Genomic DNA, 21,066 nt, shown 5'->3' with positions numbered 1-21,066 from the left:
CTAATTCCTCATGTTTGTAATTTGCTCAAAGCAGGATCCTAAGCAGCAGCTTACTTTGCTTATGCCTGGAATGTTATGACAGGAGACTAGAATAATACACACAATCCAGTTTACACATACAGACAGTATAATAGATAGGTACAGCAGGTCACTGTGACCACCTAGTGCTCTAGTTATAGTACAGTACATCTGTAACTTTGTGGGGGATCTTTCCTGGTGAGAATGTTTAACATTGAATCCTCCTGCATCCTAGAGAGAACAGAGAGCCGGATGCTGCTGCAAGCAGGGCTGCTGCTCATATTTTTCATGGCATCCACTGCGCTCTCCAACCCAATGAGTCTGTCTCAACCAGTATCCATCACTCATATTCACCCATTCGTCATCTCAGAATGTCCTTTAGCCTTTGAAGGAATAGTGAAGATGCTGGATGACTGTGTGTGTGTGTGTGTGTGTGTGTTGTGTGTGTGCAGAGCGAGAGATCAGTTGGCTATATGAAAGGGGGTTGCATTCAAACAAAGTGAAGGCCATGCATAAATCAGCCACCTTCATACATTACATACTAGAACAAGGAAATAATAACAGATTTTGAGATGATACCACAGTCAGTTTTAAGGCAGGAAGTCTGAAAAGTTGAATTTCTCAAATTTTCAGTTTCTACTCAGAAAATCAACAGAGCATAGTCTGATTCTGTTAGAAAAGCAGATGTACATGTAGAAATGATACAAGAAAAGAACAGTTTCAATTAAATGTGTGTTCATTCGACAAACAATTTTTCAGGAAAGAGAATGTTTTTATTTTTAGACTTGAATGCAAGGAGTGCACTTTATTATTTGTCTTCATCCAGACTGATCAACCCTAAACATAAGCTTGGTGTGTTGTGGTTCCAAGATTTGATAAACTATGTATGTCGGTACATTTTGGGTCGGCTGTGGCTCAGGAGGTAGAGCAGGTCTCCCACTAATCTGAAGATCGGCAGTTGGATCCCTGGCTCCTCCTGTCTGCATGTCTAAGTGTCCTTGGGCAAGATACTGAACCCCAAATTGCTCCCGAAGGCATCAGTGTGTGTGTGTGTGTTTGTGTGTGTGTGAGAGAGTGAATGAGCATTAGAAAGTGCTCCTGATGAGCAGGTTGGCAGCTTGCATAGCAGCCTCTGCCATCAGTGAGTGAATGTGTGTGTGATGGGTGAATGTTGAATGTAGTCTGTTTAGGCCGTTTCATCAGCTTTGTGAGATACCCATAATACCCTTTACTTAACCAGAGGAGTAGAGGGTATGAGTTGGGGGGGGGGCAGAGACAAATGTATGTAATGTGGAGTAAAAATCTGTAGCAGACACAACCGTGCAGACTGTAATGTTATGGAAAATGAAATGAAATAATGCTGAGGAAACAAGAATCCAAATGAAAACAAATGTGCCTGTTCAAACTGACACGCATACACCACATATGGTAAGCACGCACACATACACACACGCACGTATATACAATGAGTAATGACTTTTCTATACCTTGCGTCTCTTTTTCACTCACCTGTAAATTTTTAGCTGCTTGTCTGAATTGAATCCACCACATACTGTTTTTCTAACAGGGCAGCAGCACAGAGCAGCATGTGTGTTGTATTTTATGTCTTCTCACATAGATATCTTTATTTGGCTATTCCTGCCATACCCGAGGGACAAGCGCTGTGCTTTCTGTGTACACAAGTATTACCATGAGCCGTAACACAGCAGGCTTTGGGGAGAGGGAGAATTTAGAAAGATAACCATTCAAAATTAAATTGTCACCATTTGAGTTTGGCCACCAGTGAGGCCTTGCTAGGACAAGTGATGACAGTGTAAAATGAGGGAATAAATGACAAGCAGGGGAAAGAGACGCAGATGTGGGGAAGGAGGGAGAAGGACTGAAATCAGGAAGACATTGCCTGAGCTGCCTCCTAATAGTAAGCCTCACACTACGGTGGACCAGTACATGATCTCCAACCTGTCGGCTGTGCAGTAATTTACAGTTAATTGAAAGCATGTATTTGCTGGTCTCCTGCCAGCAACATTGACAATAAACACTTGCAAGCAAACATCCTGAACCATGAATACAGAATAAGAATCCTATTCATGCCATCCACATATTAAGTACGATTATGTGTCGTGAATTTGGACCATACAGTTGGTTCAGTAAACTTGCACTATGCACATCATGAAAATAGCATTTCCTTTTTGCATTGCATTGTAAAGCAGACAATTACCAGTGTAGTGTGATGATTATGGCTATTAAACAGTGTGTACTGTAAATGAGCTGTTGTTGTGAACTTGCCTTCATGAACACCTCATCCGTCAAGGACACACACACGCACATGCATGCATGCAGGCACGCGTGCAAGAAAACACCTGCTTGAAGCATGCAGAGTTTCAAATATTTTATCTGTCCCCTAATTATACTGATCATCACACATTCTACTCACTTACACGGTATTCACATAACATAAAGGAGCTGAAATGTCTGTGGCCATTATGTGCCTACACTGAAACTGCAATGTGGGCAATCAGCTAGCCAAATAATTGTGACAGTATTTTGTGTTTATGTGTCTCATCAGGTGCAGGTGATGTCGTGGAGTGTGGGTTTAGGCGGCAGGATGACATTTGCCAAGCTCCTCCTTCCCTTCCTAGTTCTCCACTCTTTCTGTGAAGGTGAGTCCTATAAAAAAGAATTAATATATATAAATCTTAAAAGACTTTTATATTGTGAGTGCTGATTGTGAAGGGAAGGCATTTTTTGTGCTCAAGTTATACAATAACCATAAATTGCAAAGTGCAAATTTTGCAATTCAGTGTATGCTAGTGTAGCTTCTCAGTGGCTGGAAGTAGAGGACAGCTATAATTTGTTAATACGTACAACAGTGTGACTTTGAAGCTGCATTATTAAGAAGTATGTTCAGTCAGACTACCTTGAATAAAGGCATAACGTTTTAAATAGAGGATTATGAATAAATATGTTTTTTTTTAACTATTTTTATCAAAGACTTGGTAAAATATGAATATCTTCCTGAGTGCAGTAAGAAGCAGAGTTTGATAGCACCTATCCCACTTTTCTCTCTGTTCCTCATTATCATTTGCCTGAAAGGATTTTCTGTTACCTCTATGTGTCAGGCTTTTCCCTTGCTTTTCCTTTGCTTTTTTTTCCTTTCAGCTGTTTTTTTTTTTTTTTTAAACATTTAAAGTATTTTCAGACCCATCTCCAAAAGTTTTATTGGAAGATTAAAAAAAAAAAAAGAAAAAAAAAAAGTTTTTCATGAACAATCAAATTTGTGAATAATTTAAATCTGAAGCTGCTCTGATCAAAGACAAATGACTGGCAGCACAACTGAGCTCCACTTTAATTCTACTTAACCTCAGCTCAGCCTTTGACACAGTGGACCATAATGCCTCAATCAGCTATCTGAAGAACTATGTGGACACTGCTTCTTTGCCCCCCTGCCCTCAGGAAGGCGCTACAGAACACTGCACGCCCGCACAACAAGACTAAAAAACACCTTCTACCACAGAGCTGTTACACTTCTGAACTCCACCCCCCTCCCAAACTGATTATTCACTGTATACATGCTGCCTCTGGGGCAAATCATGCATAGACATGATGTAGTTGTCCATTGCTACTTGGATGTTTCGCAACTATATGTCCCACTGAAGCCTGGTACCACCAATGTCTATTGTGTTATATCCTGCCTTGCTGAAATTAAAAAATTGGATTTTCAAAAATGTCCTGCCGTTGAATGACTCCAAATCAGAAATAATTATAATAACCACCTCTGGCCCCAGCACTAGCAGCACTAACAATCTCTCCTCTACTCTGGGTGCCTTATCTAATAATGTTTGAAAAGAGGACAGCAACCCAGGTATTGTTTTTGACTCTGAGTTGTCTTTAGATGCTCAGATTGCCAAAGTGTTATATTCCTGCTTTGGCTAATTGAAACAGCTAACCAAGATCAGGTCTTTCCTTTCCTCTGCAGGCTTTGAAAAGGTCATCCATGCTTTTATCTCTTCCAGACTTGATTATTGCAATGCAATTTATTCAGGTATTAGCAGGCGAAACATAAAAAAAACTTTAGTTGATACAAAACATTGCTCCTAGGTTTTTAACATGTACTAAGAGAGGTGACCACATTTCAACAATCCTTGCTGCCCTTCAGTGGTTACCTGTGAGTTTTAAGAATTCATTTTAGGATTTTACTGCTTGATTTGAAAACCTTGAATGGTCAGGCACAGATCTGATAACTATCCATGAGCCTGATCACTGCCTGAGATCCTCCAGCAGAGCCCTTGTTATTGTTCCAAAATCTTGACTTGTCACGGAAAGGGACCAGGCCTAGGCTGTTCGGGTCCCTCAGCTGTGCATCTCCCTGCCTTGAGATCTCAGGCAGGCAAAACAGCAAACTCATTGTCCTCTTTAAAAAAATATTTTTAAGGCTCACTTTTATCTTATTGCTTTTTTTAAACTGATGGTATTTGTTGTAACTATTTAAATGATTTAGTCTTTTTTACTTTTATCTGTTTATAGCACTTTGTAACTTTGTTTTTGAAAGGTGCTATATAAATATTATTATTATTATTGTTATTATTATTATTATTATTATTATTATTATTATTATTATTATTATTATTATTATTATTATTATTATTATCTAAGAATGGTCTATTTTGTCACATTTTGTCTCTGTCAGTTCTCACCTCTGGTCTGTCTTGCATAATGTCTCACAATGTTAAGCGTAGTACTTCAAAATATTATCTCCTCACTGAGTATGTCTCTGTGAGTACCTCAGAGAGAGATGGTTGTAGTGAGAGAGAGAGAGCCTCGATGTTGTGGAAAGTCATGGTAACTGTTTCACAGTGACAGGCAGGAGACACCTCCAATCACACACAGTGCTGAAGAAGCGGGGAAAGTTATTAAGTGAATGCCACAACCTCTTTCCATCAAGCTCAATGAGTTTATTGAGGCATTTGGTATATCTCTGGAGTCCCTCAGTCTCTCGCCTCTCATTCTTACTTCACACCTTGTGTTTGCTTTGTATTACCTCTCCTTTCCTCTCTCCTCTCCCTCCCTCCCTCCCTCCCTCCCTCCCTCTTGCTTTCTCTAACTATCCCATTAGCACACTGACCTTGTGCTCCTCTTGAGCATTACCTCCCTGATCCAGAAAATTGGATTGATGATCATTGTTGTGATTATTTTGTGGCTGTAATCAATCAGCATTTCGCTATCCAAGCCTGTCGCAGTGTCTCCTAGTAATTAATTCACAGGTATGGACAGGAGCTTGTTAACCCTCTTCCCCACCACGCCTCATCCCGTGAAGCTCGCTCCATGTTCTTGGCACTTACAAGAGCCACGCTGGCAAGGCAATCATGAGCATCTTCTTCCGCACAGGCAGGCACATGACTGAACAAAAAGCTCTCACTTTCAAAGCACTGAATCACTATATCAAGCGCTCGCACTTCAAACAGACTGCCCTCCCCTTCTCTTGCTTCAGTGTCTCTCTGGTCTGCCGCCCAACTCAGTTGATCAAAGACCATCAGCTTTGTTTCCTGATCTTCCCAACAAAACAGCTTGTATCGCGCTGCGTTCTGACACTGCGGAGGCCCACACTTGGCAGACTATTAACCCTTGAAAATGCACTCAAATGTGTGTTATTTTATTGGAAGCAAGATATTCCATTTAATATCTTTTAACTCAAGACCATGATCATATGGTATGGAGCACAACATACGATAATACAAGTACAGCAAATGTTCCTTAAAAAAGGTAGGAGATTCTTCAAAAAGGCACTTAACAATATTGCAAATAACTTTTGGCTTTGGTTGTAATAACAAAATTAATTTAAATATTGATGGGCTGTTTAAATAATAGTTTTGAAAGTACCTTCCTCTATAATTCATCAAGCTTATTCCCCCCCTACAGATAAATCAATATGAGGTACTCGCAATTTTTCACTTGAATATACAATGCTATGTACATGCTTAATTTGTTATGATTGAATACACTCATGTTTCAACAACATGCAGGCTATAACATTGTTTCTCTCCCTTTTTATCACAGCATTCAGATTTAAAGCTATAATTTGTGAAAAGTGAGCTTTTCACAGTCATAAAAAACCTAAGCAGTCATTTTCATACTGACAGCCATCCACTGTTAAATATCTGACCACAGTGTCGGATGGGTTTTATAGACCCTGGAGGCATAAATTACAGTACCTACAGACAGACCATGTGCACATTTTGTTCAAGTCAAAGCGTGAAAATGATCTTAAAAACTGACAGCAGCATTATGCTCTGTGTGTAATTGATGTTCTATGCTTACACTGCTTTCTATTGCTGCTAAGTGTTTTTGAGTGTGGTTATCTGTAAAACCTTCCATATATCCGTGGTGCCAATAGAATGAACTCTGACTTTATTGATCCACTGACTTTTCATCTAGCGCCACCAACAGGTCAAAGTTTCACTTATTTTGTGAAATATCTACACACATCGACACACATATCTATACATGTACTTGACTGACTTGAAATTCTTTACAACATTCACTGTTCTTAGAAGATCCTAATGACTTTGGAGACCCCCTGACTTTTCCTCTAGAACCACCATTAGGTTGACATTTATAGTTTTAAAAGGACACACACAAACACACACACACACACACACACATTTTGTACAGTACATTGGTTTATGCCCATATATATATACCTGCAAAACTAATCAAGGCCGGTGGTGAGTATATGTCCATTGGGAAAAGGGAGGTGCTGTTTGCTTATGGCTTCAGAGACCAAGACGCTGATTTATAGATTGTGTACACAGGGTGAAATACTTTTCGCTTATTAAAGAAGAAATATGTAACACTGACAGCAAGCGTTTAAAATAGGTATTGCAGTCAAAATTTAAAATATTGGAGAGAGTCGTTTCCCTCCGTCCCCTCCTCCCCAGACTTTATTCTCAGGGGTTTTTAGGTGAGGTGGAATCTATATCAGTTGATCCAGTTTGTTTGCTTGCTTTCATGGCTGCGGCACACTGTGTTTGCATGCCAGTGTTTCATATCTGAAAACCTGAGGTGTCCAAATGGGCGTCAACCTGATCTCATAGAATGTGAAATGGCTACAACCTCTGAACACCGCATTACATGGTGGTGGAAAGTAATGTGTTAAAATTAGGTGCTAGCACCACGATGGAGTTCAATGGGCTGTGATCAGAATTACATAGGCTAAAACAAAAACAGACTTTCTGCACCAAAATGGAAGAACATACTGACTGCAGTATTATAGTTGCAGAAGCCAGTATTTCAACGTAGCGTGTCTCCCTACTCTCCGATAACATATCATAGTCATTTTATGAGTTGATACACTAAATATATTACATATTGGTCCTTTTAAATCTCAAATTACCACCACTGAAGAACACATATGTATTGTATTTTCACTTCATTTGATTTTGTTTCTAATGTTATCAAGTGGGTTTTATTTTCCATTTAATGGTACACTAATGTTTTTTCATGCTATTATGTTCTTTTTATGTCCTTTTCATGTGCTGCATTTCTTGTATAAAAGGTGCTGTAGAAATAAAGATTATTATTATTATTATTATTATTAATTCAATTTAAATCAGCATTAGTTTGACTTTGTGTTTAGTTCTCATCAATGTTAGCATGCTACCACTGTAACATAGTAATCATGGTAAACATTACACCTACCCAGCATTAGTATGTTAGGGTACGAGATGTTACTGTAGTGCCACACAACATTACTGCTGCAAAGAGGGTGGAAAAGGCATATTTTCATCAGTTGCTGGCAGGAAAAGCCAGTTTGTTAAACCTGATGCTGTTACTCTTAAAGAGAAGGTTTGGATGAATTCCATATACGACATTTAGAAAAAAATTATCAGCCGCTTTTTAACCTCAGATGTTGCCAGTTTCCAAAGACAAAAAGGACATTGCTGAAGCATTGTATATTACAACACATGTATTTCTTTCAAAGGTAAGCTTATTGTTAAGTATTGCACTGAGACATATACTATAGAGACATGTATAGCTGGTTATAGTTGGTATTTGCTCAGAATCCTTAGTGCTGCCACTACTACTATCACTGTGCAGTGTGTGCGTGCATACATGCCATTATTCCTGTTGGTCAATTATAAAATTGCAGTAATTTCAATAGTTTTTCTCAATTAAACAAACAGGTTGCAGTACTTGTGTTCACCCAGTCTGAGCAGTTGACAGTAGTGGAATTAAAGATGTGACTGCCAAAAGGCCAACACTAGAAGATCTACCCTAGTGTAAACTCCTGACTGTACTCACCTACAGTTCTCACTGAGTTTACCTTAGAGTCTGTGATAGTAAATATGCTTCGAGAAAAAGGATACTTTGCACTACATATTGGGATGGGAATATTGGGGCTGAAAACAGGATGATGTGTAACTCATCTGCAACTGTACTTCAGTGTTGACATTTCTGGCTTTGAAAAAAAATCTAATCAAGCAAAGCAGCCATAGTCTCCTGAAAACTTCAGTACCAGTTCCCAGATGTCATGCACTCTCTTGAACTGAATATATTTGCTCCAGTCATTCATACAGTGTCATATGCTGAATATATTTGTTTCAGCTGCTTATATACTGTCACACACTGAATATATTTGCTTCAGCCCCCTTGTGGGAGGTGTGACCATGATATATGTTTGGGAGGCAGTGTTAAATACAGACTGTATGAGTTAAACAGAAGAACAAGTGTGGGTGTATGGGCATCAGTTACAGCAACTGGATACCCATGATTTTCAGTTTTAGTATTTGCAGTTGTGTTTTTGCACCTATACCTCCTAAAGATCACTTGGCCAATGCTGCTTAAATACACCGCTTTACTGTATCTATTTCAAATTAACTGCTGTTGTGAAAATGTGAAATGAATCACTTCCTGTACAAGGCTGTGAAAGATCTACGAGACACCAAGAGCAACAATTGTAAAAATATACTCACTAATTAAAGCTGGACTGAGGGACTTTTGTTATTATTTTATCCCGATTCAAAGTTAGCAGAGGGCTAGCCAGAAATTAGCCTCTCGGCCGGAGGAACTCTGGTGCACATGCTCTGCCCATAGAGCAAGCGCAGTATGCATCCATCTGGCCAGGCTTGGAATGTTGCCATAGACAACCGATTAAAAACTCCAGTATATTGTTAACTTGACAGTGATAGACTAAATCAGCATTATGTGAACTTGTTTGGCAATGGAACAGACATTTATTTATATGTAAAACCTCTGCTCTACAGGTCTAAGTATCAAAAAGCAATATGGCGTTAACAGCATAAACAGATCACAACACTGTAGGTAGTTTCAGGACACATTGTGAATTACTTTTCCTTTTCTCTTCATCACAGGCTCCAACCAGCCTCCGCGCTTCCTGAACTACTTCTTCTCGACCTACCTTCTCATCTATGAAGATATGCCTGTTGGTGAGTCTCTGTGGAGTGTCAGCACGCTTTATTGATGCATCTCCACTGTCTAAAGAAAATACAGTAAAGCTATCTTTTGGAATGGCTTTGTCAACTTGTTTACTGCACAGGAATGGTGTGTCCTCTCTCTTGAACACAAACTGAGAAGGAAAAAACAAGTACAGAGAAATGTCATAATAGACACTGACAGCGATAACAATGGATGTCCTGGGTGTTTTTGCTAAATGTGTTTCTATGTGTATGGTGTGTTTGTTTGTGTGTGATAAGAAGGAATGAGCCTGGTCGTCAGAGTGATTCTTGGAGTCTGTCTGATATATAACTTGCACAAAAACTTAAGAAATCTTGATATTTTGGATATTTCACATCCCGGTGTTGATATGTGGATGAAAGAATTTGTCTAGATTTGATATCTCCATGTTATTATAGGCTTTCTAGCTGTATCAAACTGTGTGTATGCCTGCATGACAAATAGGCATACCACAATCAAAATACTGTAATACTGTACTGGACACCCATTGTGTTACACACGGCTCTGCACACAACTGTGCAGCATCTCTCAAACACCTTGTCCTGGTTGCTGAAGCAAACCCCTAGCTGGTGAGAGGAGGGGTGTTGCTCAGATCAAATATCCATGCTGTGTTTGGATGTGTTCCCTCATCTCTCTGATAAATAATCATATGCTTCTGCATGCCATACGGAGCTGAAGCTACTGGCTCTGAGGCCATGAGCTGAAGTCACTGATCTGCTGCGTACAAGGCCAGATAGTGTTGGGAGTGTGTGCACATGCATGTAGACCAGGTTTAACTGAAGAAAGTCTGCTTTGCTCTTCTCCTTTATATAGTTTAAATGGTGCTATCGTGCACCTTACATGAACCCTGCGCATATACATCATCACCAAGACTTAGCCAGGCAACCTCCATGGTAACTGAATGCCGCCAATCAGGGTGACTGTGGAAACCGGATCACTATGCACAAGTCATGCCATTTGGCTTCCAGTCAGACAGACAGGTGCTCATTTATGTTCATCAAATTTGTGCTAAAGTAATGGCATAATGAAGTATTGAATATGATTAAGTGCCCTGAAAGTCTAATTTAACAATTCTTTATTCTTTGCACAATCCCTGAACCTTGAGATGAAAAAAAAAATATTTTTTAATCTGCCCTTTATTCAAATCAAGAGTTAGAGTGATGTCTGCATTGAAACTTCTGGTGGCCTATTCTATTAAGCCAGTGTGCTGGATGATATAATCTCAAATTTGTGTTTGAGGAAATGTGAATGTTTGGGGAGAAAAGGGTCTTACGGTATTCTTCACCATGTCACATCCTCTACACACATAACGCACACACATTTGACTCAGTTGGTTGTGTTTTTGTGTGTTCATGCGTTTGCGTGCTGGAGGGCCTCCTGGATGAGGACATCTGCTGAGCTAATAAACAATAATCTTGACAAATTGTCACTGTCCGATCACTCAGCCCGCCCTCATAATCACACCACTGAAGAAGTCATTACAGGCCGGGCCAGGGACATGACTGACAGCTCTTTGGACCACTGGAAGGCATTGCTGGATCAAAGCCCAGCTGCCCAAGGAGAGGACACAATGATTCATAGCCAGAGGGCAACCTGGACAGAGTGGTTAGGGAAATTAGCCACGCCACCCACCAACACATCTATGCCCTTCACTGGTACACCAGCTGACTTAATGAAGAGATGGCCTTTTGCCAGAGAGTACTTAGTTTTGTTGGACATAGATGCAAAAGCTAGACCACTATGAATACAATAGTGTTTGGGGTCATCAAGATGATGATGTACTGTCAGCAGGTAACTGTCACCTTTCCTGGATACGGTACAAAACATGCGATTAAGATGACGATGACAGGCGATAGGCGGAGGACACTGGGATGGTGATGAGAACGAAAACTTGGCATGTGGATTTTGAACTTTTATAACTCTTAAGAAAAAATGTAAAAGAAGAAAAAATTACAGGTTGTCTACGCCTGTGACATATAACTCATGCAGCAACTCTGAGGATGGTATGGACAAGAAAACATTCAGACTCAGTGTTGACAGACTGGCAGAGTGTAAAGGTCATGTGATAAAAAAAAAAAAAAAACTTCTAGAAAATCAATCCAATATAAAGGATTTTAATTCCAAGCCACTGACACCCTCAGAGATGATGAAAAGCCAGACATCTCCAAATTGCCCTGTCAATCACTGCAACCAACAAAAATGACAACAAATAAATAAGATGGGGAATAATAGATCCAAGAGGAATTGGAGTCAACCCTATCTGGTGTTCATACCATAACCCCCAACTGCCCCCAACAATAGAGGGACATAACATACATGGCTGAGACTGAAGCAAAGAGGAAACTATAATCACCATTGGAATAAATGCTGCCTGTGATTTGTGATTAGGCTGTTTTAATGGTCAGCTGTACACTGCAGTGATACAATGATGCCTCAGATGATTCTGTTGTATATTTACAAAAAGAATATCTCACTGGTGTTAGGAACTAAATCCTTAATCTATCCATGTTTATTTTCCACAAGTCTGTGTGTATTATATGTGTATGTCTGTAATGAAAGTTTTTGATTGGTGTGAGAATACAGTAAATGCATGTGTTTATGTTTCATGCATTTTGTGTCACATCCAGGCAGCTGCATCGTTCACTCTTTGGGGGGGGGGCAACTAAACAGAGAGGCTGATGTTTAAATGCAGTGGCAGATAACTGTGTGTGTTGTGTCAGGAAATGGGATGTGTAATTAGACTGAGAGAACACTTTGATTAAATGCTCTCATCTCCTAATCCACTTTACCCTGATTCTGCAGATTAAGCTCTCTACTGAGTAATTAACTTGTGGAGAGAACACAACATTTGTTCAAAATAAGAAACTTCCACACTCTGCTGGGATGGTTTGTGCGCGTCGTGTAGTTTATGCCAATTGAGCATAAGGCTTCGATGTCTGATTAAATTTAAAAGTTTGGCTTAGGCTAACACTATTAAAACATGTGTTAATTTATATATTACAAGTCATTTCTTTTTTTACAGAAGAAGTAAGAGGGAAGAGAGCAGAACAAAAGAGAAGCTTTTGACAATATTCAGTATATAAATTAATGGAGTGAATTGAAGGTCTCTTTTTTGAAACAGCCATTTTAGTCATTTTAAGTCAATCTGCTCACTCGTATTCTTATATCATCAAACAAAAGATCACAGACTAGACAAATTGGATTTTCAAAGAATAAAGACAGAATACCAGCTCTTGTTTGAGCACAAATATACTTAACAATCTTCTCTTTTAAAGACAGCAGGGTAATGTGGTTCTAAAGGTGGGGCTCTTTACCAATCACTTAGTTTTTAAGCCATTTTCTTTAGTTCTTTGCATCAACGTTATAGAACCTTATCTGCTGGTACCAACACACTGAAAATATCCACTAGACATTGTTTCCTTTTTCTCCTTCTCTGTCAAGCCCTTCTGACTTTTTCACCCTCTTTTTCTTGTTCACTCCCTCACATTCATCTATTGCCACGGTAAATACCTTGCACTTTTAATTAGCTCTGTGGCATTCCTAATTCAATAATAATTAAGGAGCAGGAAGTAGCCCCAAGGAACGACTTAATAAAGCCTTCCCCTTAACGTGTTGATAATGTCTGTGTACTCTATCCCAAGCCAATTCCCCGCTGTCAGCTGCCTAGCATGCTCTACATTAACTATGGCTTGTCAACACTCTCTCCTCCGGACCCATCTCTGTTTGTCTTTTCTTCAGCTTTGTAATTCACTTTATTGACTATGTTACCTTTCCTGCACTCATAAACAAAGCAGGATCATAACTATTGATAACTGTTGTAGATTGATGGTGTTCTGGTTTGAATACTGCTTTATTTAGATTGGATCAATGCTTTCTTATTTTATTATATATGTGTGTATTTATTTACATGACATACAATTGGTTTATAATAAAGAGCCTTAAACCGACATCGACAAGATTAAAATTTTGTTAGTATATGAAATAAATAAGACCATTCTATGCTGTCAAATACTTTTTCTGCATTCAACCATATTACCACAGCTGGACACTGAAGTAATTTGGCTCTGAACATAACATGAAAAATAACTTGAGTTATTGGAGGCAAGACAGCCATCAAAGAAACACACTTGATCTCTATGAATTAAGGTGCATTGCAAGTATCTTTGCAAATGTCTGATAATCATTATTTAGCAGACTAAGATGATAGAGGCTATTCATCAGTGGGTAATTTTGGTAACATGCAGGTATTGATTAATTAGCAATAATGTCATATACATTACATTTAGAGAAAGAAGACAGTGTATGTTGAAAACATTTATAAAATTCAATAGCAAAACCATCCTCCCCTGCTGCTTTACCAGCAGTGAGCACTTTAATTGCAGACTTAATCTCTGTCTCTGAGACGGCCCTTTCTAAATATTCCTTATCAGTGTTCTTCAATGCAGGCAAAGACAGAGTTTTGAAAAAAAATCATTGGCTTCCTTTAAATTAAACTTACATTCCAATACATATAATGTCTAATAATAATCTCGAAAGGCCTAATTTATTTGTTTTGGTTCACATAGTAAATACCTTTAGCTGCTCTGAATGGCTTATTTGCTCTTCATTTATTTCAGTCTGAGTGTTAACATTTTGCCAGCCCTATCATTCTCAAATATCTCTGCCCAAAGATGCAACTGTAGCCTATTTTCTTCATGTGCTGCTTTTCTAATTTCTTATATTTTGTCATTAAAATGCAGTATTTCTTCTTTCACACCTTTGTCTAAGTTTTACAGCAGAGTAACTAATGATCAGCCCTTTACATGTAACTTTAAATGCCTCCAAATTCATCTGTATACAAGAAACAGAATTCAGATTTATAGCAAAAAAAATCTGATATTTTGTCCATTACCATTGAAATAAACATCAAATCTCAGAACAGGGTATTGTTGAATTTACAATATTTGGTTTTATATGAATTTAAGAGAGGAGAAAATACTACAGAAATAGGGGCATGGTCCAATATTAATATATTGTGAATATCAGCTTTAATCACATTCTCATTTATAGCAATGCCATATATCAGTTAAACGTAAAGCTAATGAAAGGGCAGCATCTGTTGAAAGGGGATGATCAGAATGGTCTATTACTGGATCACAAACTGACCTGAAGTCCCTGCCAAGCAAAATAAGCTCAGCAGTGAACCTGGACAGTAGCACACATAATGTCGATATGAATGACACTTCGCCAGAATTAGAAGTATATACAGACAGGTAACAAATTAAAAGAACCTGAATTAAGGAATGGAGAAACCTAACTAATGCAGATGCTTCCACACAGGTGCACTTCATGGTACAATCAAGCAATAAACATCCCATCATGCTCAGTGGCATGTATAAAAATGCAAAGCAGGCCCAGTTGATTCTTTTTGTATCAAAATGGCAAGAGGAAAAGATATAAGTGACTTTGAAGGAGGGTTCGTTGTTGAGGCACGGATGGCAGGAGCTTCAGTCACAATGATTGCTCAACTGGCTGCTGTTTAAATAGGAACAATGACTTAAGTGACATCTGCATTTGGATCTATGGGAAAGACATCAATGAATAGTGTCGGAAATTGTGGGCGACAACGCACATTTGAAGACCATGATGCTCGTGCATTCATGCGATATGTAATGAAAAACAGAAGAGCAACTCTTCCTCAGGTGACTGAGAATGTCAGTGCAGGACGTGATGAGACTGTCAGCAAGAACAGGCTGTCGACATTTACATAGAGAGGGTTATAGGATTGCAGTGCATAAAGTGACAATGAGCTTCATGAGGAGACCGGCTCCACAGAACTTCACCTTTACCATCATACTCTGCATGCTTCTGCTGGGTACCAGAAGATCCTGGTATTGGACCAGTGCTTCCTGATAAAGAAAACTTCATCTCTCAATTCTCTGATAGCAGAATAGCTTCTATAGCAGCATAAATATTTTCAAGTTATGTATATTTTTCACAGACTTCTTCATTCTCTTAGAAAGTTATTAATATTAATCGACAACAGAATTAATCCAAAATGTGATTGCATGAGTCTTGTTGCTTTTTAAACTTTTTTATTTACATTAAGGGCCTTTGCTCTTCAGTTTCAGGTAATTCAGGATTTTGAGGGAACATGCAGTTTTCATGGTTCAGAGTTTCCCAGTGCTCTGTAAATTTAAAGGTAATAAGCTGAAACATATTTTGTATGTTCTGTGCTCAGAAGTGTTTCCCCAGCAGTAAAAAACACGCTGCAAAAAGACATCACTGCTTTTATACTTTAGGTAATGTTAAAGATTACAGGAATAAGTGTGGTTTTTTCCAGCTCAAGTGGTTTTTGTGTTGGGAAATCCATATTTGACTCCCCGTTGGTGACACTTGGCTGGAGATGAGAGCACTCAGACCTGTTTCTTTCTGCCGCTGATCAAATGATTGGTCAGACCATTACTTGGTTGAGGAGAAAGGCCTCTTTACCTGGCTGCCTCTGCCTGTGCAAATCACTGACGGAACAGCTGATTTACACAGGACTGTGGAGGAGACTCAGGCATGGGTGTGCTTTGGCCTGCTATGGTCTGGTTTGGTCTGCTGTATCAGTGAGCCCTAAAACATATTAAAATATATATTTTTCTCTTTTTACTCTCCACTAACATCAAAACACTTTCCCTCATTCAGCCATTTAAAAAAAACATGGAATATGAAATACATGGAATGGAGTAATATGGAAAATAATGCATGAGCAAATTTCTACTAAGATTTGATCTGTTAAGTAAATCTGTATTCAAATTTGAAAAACCAGGACTCATACTATGAATCCATCCAAATACCCTCATGTGCCACCAGGTAGGTGGCAGATGCTGGGTTCCATGGGTGCTGCTCAGTGACAAACAGACTGGTTTAGTATCTGGGACACCAAAGGGATTATTCCACTTTACTGGAGAAAATTCTGTTTCATTCAAGTTAATTTGTAATCAGGGTCGTCAAACTCATTTTAACTCAGGGGCCAAAAACGGTCCAGTTTGATCTCAAGTGGGCCGGACCAGTAAAACCATTACATATTAATAACCTATAATAATATTATAACTTTTGTATAAAAAAGTATATTTACTGTGTGCATGAGCAATTTCAACAATATTTATGTTTATATGTTTTTTCCAGGTTATTTTGCACAAAAGCTGCTGATTGACAACATTTTACATAATTTGCAATATATGATCGTTTTGACTAAATGATCACAATATGTTTTAATATATATATATTAATAATATATAGAGAGGAAGTTGTTTTCATGCTCAGGCTGGAATAAAAATGTCTGAAGCAGCAAAAAAATGGACAATTGGAAATACTTTTCTGCAATTTTCACACTTTGCAAACTTATTAGTGGGCCGGATTGTACCCCATGATGGGCCAGTTCTGGCCTGCGGGCCGTATGTTTGACACCCTGCTCTACATGATTTACATTTCATCAGGAAACATAGTTTAAAACATTCAACATCAGTGTGAGCCCTTATATTAATCTAACATCTAAAATTACTTCACAGACAGATTGTTTTGCCAGTTTCTTGGTTGCACAGACCCAATAATCTAGAGTCAAGGACCCCTAAACTGACACAAATTAGACTTCATTTGATACGATTTGAGCTTTTAGATGTATTATTACAGAAAGTGTAACCAAAAAAGTGATAGATTCTTTTTTTGTGTTATTTATGGATGGAATTATCGTGAAAATAAATTATTTCCCTTTTTGCTCGGGACCCTCTGGCACTCCCTCAAAGATCCCAGGGGGTCCCTGGACTCCACTTTGAGAACCACTGATCTAGAGCAGAAACAGAAGCATAAAATGAGCAATAAAGAAAGATGAGCAGTGATAAAAGGAAAGGGTAATCAGGGTATTGTCAGGGGAAGGAGAAAGCCCCCCCCCCCCCTAAGTGGATTCAGTGTTTCTGGCATTTTGGCTGGTATCCAGGGCTGTTTCTACTTGCAGGATACATGCTCTAGATATTTTTTACTAGTTGACAGTGAGGGGGGCAGTGCAGAAGTCTGTTTGCGCTCCCACTTTCAGCCCTCATTTAGCCAAATTGGAATGCAATGTGTGTGTCCTCTCTGCATCTCTGGCAACCGCCGTCGTATCTGTCACTGCTTGTGAGTTTGAGTTGGTGGATGCGCTATGTGACTGTGTGTGTGTGTATATAGGTGTCTTAGTTTTATAAATCCTATCTACCAGCTGCAGAAGTGAAGTATTCCTCCCTGTTGAGGTTTGAACCACCTGATCTCAGCAGGAGATGAGTCCCACCATGTCCGGGAGATATTCTTAATGACTGGTAGTTTTTCTCTCCATGTGAAGAGTCCTTGCCTACCTCACTTTAAGAAGGGGATGCACTTGATCTTCTTACTTCCTGTGAGAGCTCTCTGCTGTCATTGAGCTGTTGCAGTGACTCCCACAATGGCTTCCCAATAATGCCAGCAGACTGCCATCCATGAGGGACCTCTGTTTTGGTTTAGTCAATCATCCCTTATCTCTCCCCCGTGGTGCCTTTCTCCCCCCTTCCTCCCCCAGGAAATAATGGGGACCATGGTTCAGCGGTGTCTGCAAACACACCATCCATCATGACAGTGTGCCGCACTATATTGTCTGCACTTTCCCAGCACGTGACGTGTTAGTGTTATTATGGAGCATGCAAACACTGCTAAATGCTAAGCATCCTGCACATACCTTAACTAATTATAATTTCAGCACTTCTTCCTTCACTTGTTTTCTTTCTAAGCTATCAGACTTTCACTCTTCTCACCACTTCTCTGTCTGCACTGCAGAAAATGTTTATTTTAACAAAAAAATGTGCTCCATGTTCATTCATTTACCATTCTGGCATTGGTGTAAGAACATTTTCAAAGCTGTTTCACAAGTTTCAGGAATTGTCAAAACAAAATAGGCACAACAAGCCAGGTCCATCAACTGTTAACAGGAAATTGATATTGACTTTTTAACAACTTGATTTGCATTTGATTCATCCCAGTGTCAGATATCTGTAGTTTATTTAATTAAGGAAAAATAAGATAAGCATCCAAATCAGACAAGTATCAAAATATCAGTTAAATCCTGACTTACCTACTGTAAGCTGCAGTAAACTCAGAAAAGGTAATACAATCAGGGGTGTTCGATTCTTTACTTTTCAATCTTTAATCCACTAAAACTTGGAAGAGACATTTGAGAATCATGTGTCAATGTGTGACCCCCATCGTTTTTTATGCTCTGTGCTTGAAAACTGCCTTTTTGTTCAAATAGATTAATTGTTTCAGTGTTTCTGATAGTCAGCCTATTGAAGACAGCTTGGCTCGTTTCTGTCCTTTCATCCTTCAGCGGCTGAAAGGTGACGACTGTAACAGAGATCTGATTTGGCATGGGTTCTCCGAATGGACACTTAAGAAGTGCTTATGTGCCTCTTATGTGTCACTTTTGCTGTGAATTGCAGGTAAAACAAAAAAAAGGGCGAGGTACATCCAGCCCTGACCTTCCCTCTGCACATTCAACTGGCTGTCACAGTCAGTTTACTGTTAATGGCAGTCATATTTTAGGTGCTCCCAGTCATTGCACAGTTGGTCCACCTTTAAAACAGCGCCTCAAAGTGGTGATATATATTGCCGTTCAGTGTGCTCTTCTGTTCCACCTGCACTGTCCAACATCTTACATTAGTTTGCCAGTTTAGTATTTCTTCAGAGAAGTTATCTGAGACACACTGTAGTGATCTCTCTCTCCCTCTCCTTGGAAAAGACATACTGCATCTGTGGTGTGGCCTATTCTATTCAAGTTTTTCTGTGTTATGAGCCGACTGAGTGTGAGAATGCGGAAAGACAGAAATAAAGTTGGGGGGAAGTGTGTTGAATAGCTGCAGGCTATGTGACTGATATTTCTCTGGGTTGTAAAAGTTAATTGAAATTGTCTGTGGAAACGTGTCGTGACATCAGGTTGAGCAGTGCTGCCAAGGCACCCAGCGCTGAGCTGACAGGCGTCACTGTGATGGTGGCAGTGATTAGATTACCTGACCAACCAGGGTTGGGCTCTTGCACAGCGATACACACATAGCTAACATTTTAAGGCTCAGAATGAAACCTAGGCTCCTATTAAATGTGTTTGTATCTGGGTGTGATGCTCAGCATAGGCTAGAATTAAAAGACACTATCATGTGTCACTGTCATGTGACACTTAACTGTAATTGATCTGGTTGTAATTGAAGTGTTTGTGTGTATGTGTGAGAGAGGGCACCAGAGATCTGACATTTGACATCATCAAAGAAAACAGCACAATATATTTAAATTGTGATACCTGTCATCCTGTTTTTCTTTTTTTCATCACCCCAAATTATCAGCATCATCACAGAATTCAGTTTGTTTACATGTTGATATGTATTTACTCAGTTGTGTGTATTTGTGTATTGGATTCCTACCTGAAATGCCTCAGGTTTAAAACCAGTTTATTCCCAGCAATTCAAATGATCAAAGTATAAAGGTGAACCTTCTAGCTGAGAAGTGTTTACTCAGTGTGTAAGTTTGTGTGTGCGCATGATGCATTTTTTTCCTCGTTTGAAGAAATTAGTGATTTTCAAACACATTCATTTACTAGAAATGTAATACAGTGTTTCTTGTGTTGCCACCCCCCCCCCCCCCCCCCCCCCCAATTTCTTACATTTCATTTATTGTCTAGGGTTTGCTATTTGTTTACTTATGTGCGTGTGTGTGTGTGCGTGTGTGTGCATGTGCGAGTGTTACCCCATTCTCCAGTACTGAGAGGTGCATTGCTGGGTGGCAGATCAGCTTCTTGCAGCTGCTTATCTGGCCCAGGTGGGTCACAGCTGATACCTGCCTGAGCCACGCAGAGCAGCTAACCTGGAAATTGATGTTTCACATCAGCGACCACCTCTCTGTGCTCCATTGCAGGGAAGCAGCAGGAGTGAGGAGGGTGTGTGTGTGTGTGTGTGTGTGTGTGTGTGTGTGTGTGTGTGTGTGTGTGTGTGTGTGTGTGTGTGTGTGTGTGTGTGTGTGTGTGTGTGTGTGTGTGTGTGTGTGTGTGTGTGTGTGTGTGTGTGTGTGTGTGTGTGTGTGTGTGTGTGTGTCTGTTACTTACATGTTTGTTTGTGCGGCTGTGTTTATTGTTTTTTTCTGTTTCTCTGTGCCACTTTGAGGATGTATATGCATGCAGCAGTTCACTAACAAGACCTCGCCATTTGTACGGTATACATGAAGTAGTTAATTTGGCTGTGTATGGTGAGACGATTGAGGGTCTATAGGAGGAATGAAGGGGGTCGAGTGCAAGGGGATGAATGGGTGTCTGGAACATGGAGTAACCCAGGGAGTGAGACTCAGGGTCGGGCTCTTCTCGATGAGCTTCGACTTCATAATGGGCTATGGATGTAGCTGTGGTAAGTGTGAGATGGTTGAGAATTTTGATGGCGCGGTCTGAGATTCCTTGTCTGAATGCTTTGGATGGGTTCAAAAGGACTCAGATATGAATTTAGGTGGAGCTGGTCAGTCTTGCTTTGTGTGAAATTAAATATGAGGGTGTCTGGGGAGTGGATGGAAATATACGAA

At 39.6% G+C, this 21,066-nt stretch overlaps 1 protein-coding gene across 1 annotated transcript in view; it reads left to right on the top strand.

Annotated features, from left to right (window-relative positions):
- The first annotated feature begins 2,593 nt into the window (after nucleotides 1–2,593).
- Nucleotides 2,594–21,066, top strand: part of cdh23 (cadherin-related 23) — a 156,946-nt gene continuing 138,473 nt past the window's right edge. The window contains 2 exon segments of the mRNA XM_062430184.1: nucleotides 2,594–2,678; nucleotides 9,387–9,461. Coding sequence (XP_062286168.1) covers nucleotides 2,594–2,678; nucleotides 9,387–9,461 — 160 coding nt within the window.

The sequence above is a fragment of the Scomber scombrus genome, chromosome 12, assembly GCF_963691925.1.
Source record: "Scomber scombrus chromosome 12, fScoSco1.1, whole genome shotgun sequence".
Classification (NCBI taxonomy): domain Eukaryota; kingdom Metazoa; phylum Chordata; class Actinopteri; order Scombriformes; family Scombridae; genus Scomber; species Scomber scombrus.
Note: the sequence above shows the minus strand (reverse complement) of the source record. Positions and strands in the feature narration are given on the sequence as shown.